The 12,412-nt window shown below is 39.8% G+C and overlaps 2 protein-coding genes across 2 annotated transcripts in view; one reads left to right on the forward strand and one right to left on the reverse strand.

Moving 5' to 3' along the window:
* Positions 1–2,365: 2,365 nt before the first annotated feature.
* Positions 2,366–4,468, reverse strand: LOC133517356 (protein transport protein Sec61 subunit gamma). The gene is made up of 3 exons (XM_061850652.1): positions 4,314–4,468; positions 4,134–4,230; positions 2,366–3,028 (listed from the first exon to the last, which is right to left on the reverse strand). Exons 2-3 carry the CDS (start codon positions 4,225–4,227, stop codon positions 2,916–2,918), a joined length of 207 nt encoding a protein of 68 aa, XP_061706636.1. The 5' UTR covers positions 4,228–4,230; positions 4,314–4,468; the 3' UTR covers positions 2,366–2,915.
* Positions 4,469–5,749: 1,281 nt separating this feature from the next.
* Positions 5,750–12,412, forward strand: part of LOC133517358 (exocyst complex component 7) — a 46,179-nt gene continuing 39,516 nt past the window's right edge. The window contains exons 1-2 of the mRNA XM_061850653.1: positions 5,750–5,970; positions 8,955–9,120. Coding sequence (XP_061706637.1) covers positions 5,923–5,970; positions 8,955–9,120 — 214 coding nt within the window. The 5' untranslated portion in view covers positions 5,750–5,922. The remainder of the gene's footprint in view (positions 5,971–8,954; positions 9,121–12,412) is intronic.

Consider the following 12,412-nt stretch of genomic DNA (forward strand, 5'->3'; position numbering starts at 1 on the left):
GTCCAGTAAGTACCTAGACTTGGCTCACGAGATAACCGCCATGTGGGATGTTGATTCGACGATCGTTGTCCCGATAGTCGTTTCAGCGAACTGTCTCGTAGCGAAGAGTCTCGACCAGCACCTTGAGAGACTCTCGTTAGGTGGTTGGATCAAGGGTCAGATGCAGAAGGCGGTGATCTTGGACACGGCGCGGATAGTCCGGCGGTTCCTCTCTCTGCGGCCCTGACCACCGGCAGCTTGGGCCCTGCCCCGCTGCTGGCGGCACCCTCGGTTAGGTTCTTTACAATGTGTTTTGTATTTTTTTTTAAATGTGTTTTATATTTTACTTTTATATCCATATTGTAAAAAACCTCAGTCTAAGAAGTAAGGGAAATAAAGGAATAATAATAATTCAGTCCCACTGTCCCACGTCCCACTGCTGGGCACAGGCCTCCTCTCATGCGCGAGAGGGCTCGGGTTATAGTCCCCACGCTAGTCCAATGCGGATTGGGGACTTCACGTACACCTTTGAATTTCTTCGCAGATGTGTGCAGGTTTCCTCGCGATGTTTTCCTTCACCGAAAAGCTAGTGGTAAAGATCAAATGACATTTCGTACATAAGTTCCGAAAAACTGATTGGTAAGAGCCAGGATTTGAACCCGCGACCTCCGGATTGAAAATCGGACGTCATACGCTACCACCGCTTCACTTATAAAATCAACCTTAATACATTCTAATAAGGTATTATGCAGGCTGTTTATTTAGTCGCCTGCAATAATTTATGGGGTGAATATATAGGTCATATCATACTGAGCAACTTTTACTACCAACCCCGAAATTGCTTAAAAAAATGGCTGTGTCATACATTTTGGCTGTCTGACCTTGACATTTTCTATGGAAGACTAAATTTTTTTTTCGCGATATCGGCGTTGGATTCACATCAAAAATTGCTATATTAAAATACACGTGGCGGTCAAAAGGTAAATAATGCTGTTTCAAATGTATAAAATCCTCAAATAAACACCGTCCTACTGTCAGACTAACGTACTGGAAGGACCCATGTCTAAAGTAAGGACGCTCTAAGCACGAAGAATTTAATACATTGACCCGTTTGTTTCTGTCGCACGCGCTAATTCAGTATATAAGCAAGCATACGGCCCGCCCGATGGTAAGCAGTCACCGTAGCCTATGGACGCCTGCAACTCCAGATGTGTTACATGCCGACCCCTTAAAAATCTGTGTACACTCCTTTTTGAAGAACCGCCATTGATTCCGCGGTCAATGCCACTGTGACGGGACAACAAACAATAATCATTATATTACATACAACGCCATCTCTTCGAGCAGTCATGTACATATTTTTCTTAGACCTTCCAATTTTTCTAAAATAAACCGAATAAATAAGTCTTAGAGTCAGACCAAGCTAAGTTGGCAACGATTTTGATAGCCCAGCCTGTGCAAGTGTTAAGTAAACGTCATAATTTCAAAGTTTGACGTTTAAAATAACACATTCACTGTCAAAATTGCTGCCAACTTATCATTGTCTGAATCTACCTACATCAATGAGAATTTGAAATAGAGGAGGATTGTCAAAGAAAACTTTGTAGCCACGTAAATTTACTGCCATCTTTCGACACATGATTAATAGGGTTGGTCTCGGACTGTCTAGAACACAAAATAACTGGTGTAATATTTTGCCTATATCCCTTTTAGTCTACATCGCAAACGGTCTAGAACACAAAATGACTACAATTATTTAGACCTTGATTTATCTACGTATCGTCGATTTACCTTTTACGTTAGCGATGTCGACGGAGCCCCGCTGCCGCGGGGCTCCTATTTCTGTGCGGTTTGGCCTTCGGCCATTAAAAGATAACTAACTACCCTAACCCACCTATGAGTGGTCATTTTGTGTTCTAGACCGTTTGCGATGTAGTTTAAAAGGGATATAGGCAAAATATTACACTAGTAATTTTGCGTTCTAGACGGTCCGAGACCAAAGCGAACTTAGAAAACCATTTGACTTTGATCCTTATTATTTCACGGATATGTGTTACATTTGTTAAATATCAAAAAGTGGCGCCATCTAATAGATCAGTCCAATGGTATATGCGGCATCGTTTCGAGGTTTCGAGCGATGGCGCCATAGCCTTTAGGTTGTGCCTGGTAAGGAGGCGCCACTTTTTGATATTTAACAAATTTAACACATATCTGTGAAAGAATAAGGATAAAAGTCAAATGGCGTACTAAAAGTTTTAATCATGTGTCGAAAGATGGCAGTAAATTTAGTGGACTACAAAGTTTTCTTTAACAATACATCTGTATTTCATATTCTTATTTATACAAACACTTATTTAAGTGAACTAATATAAATAAATGAAAGCCATTATAAGTTGAATAATTTATTCATTCAATTTAAAATATAAAATGAAAATAATGGGATGCTTTAACTTAGTGTCCGGGCCTTAAAGTAAAGAGTGGAGGTGGACAGAACTTAATCTAATTGACATTTAGTTACATTTAAATAATGCTGCCTTGATTGTAATGTTAGTGATTATGTAATGATTATGATTTCAAACCATTGTAACTTTCTAATAATTTGCATTTGTATGGTGTAAGACAAAAATATGATTTTTAAGGTGCGTCCACATCTAGTGAACACGCTGCTAGCAAGTTCGCGCGAAAGTTTCGTTAATAGACGCATTCAGAGCGAGTTCGCTACATCTATGCACACTCTAGAGCGTTGCCAGCCGACTACCAGCTGAGGGCAAATTGATTTTGCTAAAGTAGACCTAGGCGGAGAGAAGGAGGGCCATACCATACATTACCCCCCCCCCCCCCTACTCCCCCCGCTGGCGACGCTTTTGTACACTTACACCTGGAGTAAGTCCCACCCACTTCCAAATGAGAATTACGTCTAAACTAGAACTAGAAATTTATGATCCGACGATGATGTTGTTGATGGGGATATGTATGAGCTTCACGAAGAAACCAATGAAGCCCATGATGCAGAAACCAATGGCTGTCGCGATGGCAATCTTTTGGAATTCTGGAAAGAGAAAATATGGAATGTTACAAGACTGTGTGTATTTTGAATAAGATATAGTTGGTGAAGTAAGGGCTTGTAAGGTTAGAAGCTTGGCTCTTCAAGAGATCTGATAACTTTTTGACAGTGCAAGCCTTATGGTTTCGTCTTGGCAACATTTTAGATGAATGTTTGGTGGGATAAACTTTGTTTTGACACTTGTTGACATGATTACGGTCTCCTGGGACTCTTAAAAGGGTGCTTATATGGTATTTAAAATAACCATACAATCATATTTATCACAATTAACAATTATAAGCCCTATCTATCAAGGCTCGGAACCGGTATATAAAATACCAGTTTATTTTGGTTTTCCTCCCAATTTTTATAAGAACGCAAATGTTTTAAGAACTTTATTATAACCTAAAAAAACTGGTTTATTGAACGAGTAAAGAAAGGGCCGGCCGGCCTGATGGTGTTCCTCGTAAACATAGACACAAACATATGAAGAAACCCGTTTTTATTGTGCTAAACCGATTAATTTTACGAGGACTGTTCTCCTAAAAACTGGTTTAAAATAATGGTTTTTCGAGTGAAACCGAAATTAAAAGATTTTGCACCAAGTACGGTCACCCAATTTGATTCCTTGACTATATAACCATGTCATAATGACTTCTACAATAGTGCTTATTGAGTGATGCATGTCATGTATAGAGTAGTTAAAGCGACAAGGTTCTATAGTGGCCTAGGATTCAAATTGGTTGACTGTACATGATTATGGTTTGGAAATTTAACCAGTTTCCGAGCCTTCCTTTCTTGCTTTTATGTCAAAACAAAAATTCCAAATAAATAGATCTTATAAATATTTCCCTCATACCCATTAACATTGACAAATACAATTACAAATTAATACTATATGAATACTACTCTTAAATAATATTTACAATTATTATGGACAAACGCCAAATTTAAACTTGTTTGTGAATAATCTTTGCACAGAATTTAATGCACTTTCTTTCAAAATTGGCAGCGTAGCCCCACAGCCGTTGTTACATTTTACAGTTATATGTACTTAGGTACTTTACTTTCCAATCTACCTTCTAAATAACATGAATATCATGACACGTACCTTTCCTGTCGGGCTTCGTGCATCTCCTGACCAGTCTGATAGAATCCTTAGCGAACTGCTTGCCAGGCTCCACGAATTTAGCGATCTGATCCATTTTCTGAAAACGATTACACCAATTAAAAAAAATTACACTTAGGAGAACGGCCACAGAGATAATATCACTTTTAAATAGAAACTTACTTATCGAGTAATTAAATTTAACAGAGTTCTAGTTAGAAAACTGCTTTGAAGCACCCAAATCCTGAGGTAAATGCAAGCTTGCGTGAGAGAACGTAGCGAAACACTAGACGTCAACCAGCCACGTATCGAGAAATTTCACGCACGTCACCAGAATTAGTGATGTACAACATGGCAGTTTTGTTGATCGTTATCGATTGTCTTTAACTATCGAATGTTACATTTTAAATTTAATATATTTTAATTGACCGAAGCGTCTCCATTTTAACTTGGGCCAAATGATTTTGTATGTCCGGATGTTCTTCTCTACAAGTCGCAATTCTCAACGGATTCTCCTGAAAATTTGTGACCAGGGCGGCTACCGGGAAAATCGAAATTTGTCAATTGCGGGCATTTTTCTCTGTCACTCTGATTACGTCTTACGAAGAGTAAAAGAGAAAGATCCCCACAATTTGCGAATTTCGGTTTTCGCGGTAGGCCCCCAGATTCCACGATTAAATTTTTTTTTTACTGTCAATGAGAATTTTGGAAATTTTTCATAATGCGGAAATAAGGACGTAAGGAAGTAAGGTTTATGGCACTTAAAATCATTGTGAGTTCACTGTGATAATGTTTCTGTGTTTTTCACTTTTACATTATCTAATCATATCGCGAGGCCTATAGCTCACAGAGCCACTAGAAATAAATATTTGGTATGAATTCAACGTCAAAAATTGTATCGTGAAATAAATATCCTGAAAATTTTAACATTATTGTATATTGGACATGAGCGCCACAACAGCATCTCGCCCATGAGATAGACTACCCGTCCCTCTCTGTTTTAATACAGTTAGAACAAGACTGTGCCAAACCTACTGGTAGACAATCCATTAAGAAATTTGATGGGCAAAATTCTAAGCCATTGCTCTGTCAAGTGTCATAACTATATGTATCATATTAATGTAACGGAAACGGGGAAGGTGCGAAGCCATGAACATTTTGCGAAGTCGACGCCCCACTTACGATCGCGGCTTCGCGCCATAATTCACGCGTGAGTGTGGATGGAGCACTATGTGTGAGTGTTTAGCGCTAACACGTGTTATAAAAATGAATAAATTCATAAATAAATTTAAATCGATGAATGTATTAATCGAACAATTCATAAAATGTTACAGATGTAACTGACAGTGGCAGTAGCACTGACTACAGATTAATAAGCCACCCAGCCACGTTGAGCTACATATGCGTAGCATCTCTATATAGTTTGTGAGCTACATAAATATCATAATAGAAGAAATATTTAAAGTAAATCATGTCATAATAAAAACATTATGAATAATTATTATATATATTAATTAACTAGTTTATTAGTTACTTGTCGGGGTAAATAATTATTTTCTAATTTTATTAATATTATAGTTGAAAACATTGTGTGATGTTTGGAAAATGTTTGTCAAATGTCACTGTCAATTTACTGTCAAAACTAGGGGAAAAATCACAAAAGTGAAAATATTTTGTATATTACAAAATAATCATTTACTTGTTATTAACTAGTTCATAGAGCAAAAAACATACTAACATTAAGCTTGCAGTTGTATATGGTGCTACTCGCAATAGCTCGTTAATCGTAATCATGTACGCGATAGAAAAGAAATTCGAGATTGAAATGAAACTCAAGAAGGTTTGTTTTAACTTACCATTCCCCACTTGATTTTCTACTTTTATTATTCTTTTACATTTTAAATACTTATCTCTAAGAATCTTCAGCGAACTACTCTGCACAAATTGCCAAGTAAAAAAATAATTAAATCTGTTTACGAGTGCAGAGTGGGCGTATAAAAAACAATTTCCTCTACAGCACCAGTATATGAAACAGTTCCATTTCTTAGATACTGACAGACAATGCCTATTGCTATGCCTGATAGACAGCCTAAACCGTTAAAGGAAAGCTGTAACGTGAAAAATTATATTATTCAAAAGTTATAGAAAGGATTTTTTAAAATATAGATTATGGAGGTGAAGATGAGGTTAGAGTCAAACCAAGATAAGTTGCACAGCCCAGACAGTGCAAGTGTTATTTTAACCCTTTAACGGTGAGACGAGTATCAGAAATTATGGAAATATGTACCGTCATTTTGAAATGAAGTTTAAAATCATTGTTATATGGTGGTCAAGCACTAAAAATTGGAGCCCCACTGCTAGTACCTTACCTTGCTCAATTATATAACATGGTCTTAGAACAAGAAACTGTCCCCAAACAGTGGTGCAGCTCTGATATCATCCTACTGTACAAAAAGGGCAATCCACTAGATGTTAGCAACTATCGCCCAATCAGTTTGCTGTCAAGTGTCTATAAACTCTTCACATCCATACTACAGACTCGACTAACGCCAAGTATAGATGCATACCAACCAATTGAACAAGCTGGATTTAGATTGGGATATTCAACTATAGACCATATTCATACCTTAGATCAAGTAATGGGAAAATACATAGAATATAATTACCCTCTTTATATAGCGTTTATAGACTATTCGAAAGCCTTCGATAGCATTACACATAGCTCTATCTGGCGAGCTCTGAAAACATGTGAAATCAATAAAACGTACATAAACATCCTAATAAACATCTATAGCCAAAGTGTAAGCAGAGTGAAAATGGAAAGGAAAGGAGAGGAGATAGCTATAGGCAAAGGCGTCCGACAAGGAGATCCAATCTCACCGAAACTGTTTATAGCAGTACTAGAACAAGTTTTTAAGAACATACAGTGGAAGAATAAAGGAATCAGTATACTTAATAAACGTCTAACCCATCTACGCTTTGCAGATGATATTATAATCTTTGCAGAATCTGCGACCCAACTAGAAGACATGATGAATACCCTTGACAAGGAGAGCAAGAAAGTAGGACTGCACATGAACACATCTAAAACAAAAGCTATGACCAACAGTCGAAGAAGACTAATTAATGTGGCAGGGACTGAAATTGATTATGTTAATGAATACATATACTTGGGAAAACACATATCTTTTAGCCCATCTAACAACGAGGAAGAAGTGGACAGACGCATAAACACAGCCTGGAAAAAGTTTTGGTCCCAGAAGGAAATCTTGAAAGGTGAATACAGCATAGCCCATAAGAAAATCGTAATGGACACCTGTATCCTGCCTAGTCTAACTTACGGAAGCCAAACTTGGACATACACAAAGAAAGTACGTAAAGCTATAACGACCTGTCAACGATCTATGGAGAGAAGTATATTGAATATAAGGAAAATACAGAAAATTAGAAGCGAAATAATACGTCAAAAGACCAAACTTACAGACGCTCTTCAACAAGCTCTTCATCTAAAATGGCAATGGGCAGGTCATGTAGCCAGATATAAGGACAAAAGATGGACATTAGTAACAACAAAATGGACCGGACCGGCAGGACGGAGGCTCCGAAGAAGGCCCAAAAAGAAGTGGATAGACGACATCTACTCCGTCGCAGGAAAAGACTGGCTCCAAAAAGCCAAAGACAGGGATGAGTGGAGAAAAAGTGAGGAGGCTTTCACCCAGCAGATGGGATCTGCAGTCAGCCCCAAAACAAAGATAAAGAATTAAAAAAAATAAAAAATAACTGACTGTAGAACAAATAAAGCTTTAATAATAATAATAATAATGGTGGTCATTTTTGCCATATAAAATCGAAGTTTGTCAAACTTCTATGAAATCATGACATTTACTTAACACTTGTACAAGCTCATTTGTCGCTTCACTTTGATATCATTCGTGGACGTTTGGATTGTTCTGAAATTCTTAATTTCGTTTCCCTACGAACACCCTTATGTCGCACTAGACATACAACATTATTAAACATACCTTACCATTCTACCAAATATGGTAAAAACTCTGTCTTTGCGCGCATCTCAAAAATGTACAATAGTAAGTTCAAAGATATCGATTTGTTTCTCAGATCCAAACACTTATTCAAATCTAAAATAATAAAGGTTGTATCGGCTACAAGCCGGGGTAATCAGTAGAATGCATTGTATCGGTAACTTGCTATGGTATCAATGAGCGTTTCTACTCATGGTATCTTAATCAACTTATTATATAACTAATTAAAATTAAGTAAATACATACACGCACGCACGCACGTGTGTTTTTTTATACTACGTCGGTGGCAAACAAGCATACGGCCCGCCTGATGGTAAGCAGTCTCCTCAGCCTATGTACGCCCGCAACTCCAGAGGAGTTACATGCGTGTTGCCGACCCTAAACCCGCCCCCCCCCTCGTTGAGCTCTGGCAACCTTACCCACCGGCAGGAACACAACACTATGAGTAGGGTCTAGTGTTATTTGGCTGCTGTTTTCTGTAAGGTGGAGGTACTTCCCCAGTTGGGCTCTGCTCTAGAACTGGAATGACATTCACTGGCTGTGCCCTACCACACAAAGCGAGATGACATTCACAATGCCCATACCTCTCTTTTGGACGTAGTTTAAGGACGTACCCGGGTCCAATATGTACTCATGTACAGTCAGCTGCAGAGAGAGTAGACCCCCTCCCCCCTGCATATTAAACAGTCTATGCAGGGGGGTTTTCTCTCTCAGCATCTGACTGTACTTTAGTAGAGACGTGAAAATGATAACGCAGATAGTTTAACATGTACCGTTTTACCAGGAGATGAGCAATATGGCGGAGTTGAAGGCGGCAGCTAGCCGCAGCTCGGCACTGGCCGGGGACGTATGCAACGTGCTGGGGGCGTGCGAGCAGCGCCTGCAGCAGCTCGAGACTGCAGTGCTGCCACTGTACGGCGACACGGCACGCCTGCAGCAGATACACCACAGTATGTCCTTATAATCTGTGCACTCAGACATTATCCCCCTTATTCATAAACGTGTTTGTCCCTTTCCAACGTATTGATATGACGGAAATGGACAAACGATTATTAGCGGCATCGTAACTTTAGTGTGCTTTAGTACACGTTTATGAATAAGGGGGTATATATGTTTTAAGCTGGGATGTCATGAATGTCGCTTTCTTCATATTAGCGAATGCGAATCCGAATGTCCAGGATGCGAATGAGAATACGAATGTTAGGCAATATGTAGTCGTTATAATCAATCCTAATAAGAAAAAAAACTGTTAGTACATAAAAGTGTATTGGTCAAAAATGCATTAAGTACTTGAAAACAGTTAGCGCGAACTGCCCATATGCGAGTTGACGAGACAGGTCAGACAGGACACGACCTGAGCACATTCGCATTTGCAAAACATTCACTTCATTTGATGCGAATGCAAATGTCGATGCAAATGTTTAAAATGATGCGAATTTTCGTACAGACCCAGGTCAGACAGGACACGACCTGCGCACATTCGCATTCGCAAAACATTCGCTTCATAATGCGAATGCGAATATTCGTGACATCCTTAGTTTTAAGTACACATCATCTACATTTAGCCAAAACCTTTCTATCAAGCCAATCCCGTTGTCCTCCAATGTCCAATATCCTATAGACAAATAGTTTCAGTAAAAAAACGTATGAAATCAAATTACGGAAATCCATAGAAAACAAGTTTTTGGAAAAAAAAACATTTTTGGCACAAGCTTTTATCGCTGACTGTACTTTTATTTCCACAGGCAACTAATTCAACAATTCTAAAAACCCCAAACACAATTAGGTTGCGTTGTTTTATCACAGATTTCCTATGGCTACCTCCTGTCTCCATCATCAGATCAGCTTGATGGTACCATATTGCATTGTCACCCGACTTACATATGTATGCAAATTTTCAGCTTCACCGGAAACCGGGAAGTGGGTCAAATTTAACAATATTTGTCCCATACATACTAACAGGGCAAGTTAAATAAAAGCTTGTAAAATACGATAAATCCTATCAATTATTTTAAAATCATGTGGTGAATTTACTGTGATCTCACATTCTTTGTTCGTTGCACTGCCCAAGTAATCATTTTGAAGAAACGGGTTAATAGTTTGTACACTTATCATTACTTTTTTTTTTTTATATATATTATACGACATTATTCATATTCATATTCATATATTTATTCATAATAATTCATATTATATGTCACAATATTATTTAAAATTAATTATTTACAAAACATGATTTGTAACATTTTACATAATAATAAAAAAATAAAATTAATATTAAATCTAAGTTTTTAGGTACTTGTTTTGTACTCTAAAAACTCATTAAAGCTATAAAAAGTGTGCTCGATAAGCCATTTTTTCAGTTGCATTTTAAAATTCATTAATGACGGCGCATTCGTGACATGACCCGGCAGTCGGTTGTACACAGTCGGCCCCATCACGTGCGTTAGTTTCGCTGACTTAGCCAACCTATGCTGAACACCCAAGAGTTTGTGGGCGTTCCGCAAGTTACGACCGTGGACGTCAGCTCCTCTCGCGTATTCATTAAGGTGACATCGCACATAGACGGCCACTTGGTATATCACCATGGAGGGCAGCGTGAGTATCTGGAGGTCCTTGAAGAGCGGTTTTGCAGATGTACTTTGTCCTACCTGCACAATCGCTCGGATGGCTCTTTTTTGCACTCGGAAGACCCGCTCCCATTCGGCAGCGCGGCCCCACAGCTCCACGCCGTATTGGAGGATCGAGTGCACAGTGGCAAAATAGCAAGACCTTACCACATCCCTGGACACCACCCTTGCCAGGCGTCGCAATGCGAAGCAAGCACTTGCCAGTTTGTTACAAACTTTAATAGTGTGTGCTCCCCACTGGAGGCCCCTATCAAGTTCAATACCCAGAAATGCGGTGTTTTGGACCTGACCTACTTTGACACGGTCCACGAGTACGATTAACTCCCTAGGATCTTTTCCCCCAAGTTGGAAATGCAGGAAATGGGTCTTTTTTAGGTTTAGTACTAAGCCGTTTACACTAAAATACTGCGACACCTGACTAGCAACTTCATTTAGGCGCTGCTCGAGTTCATCTATATTAGCTGCCGATACTACAACAGCGACGTCATCGGCATACATATAAGCTTCTCCTGCTGTTATTGCTTTCGGGAGGTCATTCAGAAGCAGCGAGAAAAGTATATTCGATACCGACGACCCTTGCGGAACTCCCATTGCCGTCGATATCGGCTCCGATCTCACTGTACCTCCGTCAGCAACCACTGCCTGGGACCTACCATGAAGCATATCTGTTAGGAGTGCGTGAGCTTTACCTCTTATGCCATAGTGTCGCAGTTTGATAGAGAGCACGCTGTGGTCGGCAACATCAAACGCCTTCGACAGGTCGCAGCACAACAAAGCGACCTGTTGGCTCTGTTCGCGAGCGCCCACAATACATCGCACCAGCTCGCGCGTCATCGCGCAAGTCGAGTGGCCCGCGCGGTAGGCATACTGTCGTGCAGACAGAGCCTCGGTAGCCGTAAGAAACTCTGTTAATCGCGAGCTGAGGCCATTTTCGAACACCTTAGCCACCGCTGGTATTATGGAGACGGGTCTGTATCCATCAATGTCCTCTCTTTTCCCTTTTCCCTTAAACACAGGAGAAATTTTACTAGTTTTAAGGGAGGAGGGATAAACTCCTTCGGAAATGCATTGATTATACAGATCCGCCAGCACAGATGACAGGGGAGCGGCAGCGGTATATATGAGGTCCATAGAAATGCCGTATAGATCTTTAGTAGCTTTGTGTGGGATGTTTTTGGTGATTATTCGATATACCTCATCTGCGGAGAATGGACGGAGGAGCAGGCCACAATCGGCTGGCGCGCTGGCAAGGCTCAGCGCGGCGCGCACCTGCGGCAGGTCTGCGCTCGGCGCACCACATGCCGCCGCCGCGGACGCAAAACGTCGGTTCACGGCACTCGCAGCATCCTGTTTCGACGCGAACCTGGTCCCGTCTGAGTCTACGACAACATCAAAAAAATCTGCCAGAGGCCGTGAGGTTCTGCCTCGTTCTTTATTTACAATTTGCCACATGGATTTGGAGGCACTTTGGCTCTTTTTTATAGTATTTTTATAATGGTCGTATTTAGTCTGCCTAACGAGCTCGTTATACTTCTTATGTGTATTATCGATTATTTGTTTAAGGCTTTCATTATTTGGAAATACATTGCCAATTTTAATAATGTCAAATAAA

The sequence above is a fragment of the Cydia pomonella genome, chromosome 4, assembly GCF_033807575.1.
Source record: "Cydia pomonella isolate Wapato2018A chromosome 4, ilCydPomo1, whole genome shotgun sequence".
NCBI classification, from domain to species: Eukaryota; Metazoa; Arthropoda; class Insecta; order Lepidoptera; family Tortricidae; genus Cydia; species Cydia pomonella.

What these genes read in the sequence shown, in the direction of transcription:
- LOC133517356 (XM_061850652.1), bottom strand. Translation starts at nt 4,227, where the DNA reads ATGGATCAGATCGCTAAATTCGTGGAGCCTGGCAAGCAGTTCGCTAAG. An exon ending in CACGAAGCCCGACAGGAAAG is followed by an intron (nt 3,029 to 4,133) that starts GTACGTGTCATG and finishes TTCTCTTTCCAG; the next exon opens with AATTCCAAAAGATTGCCATC.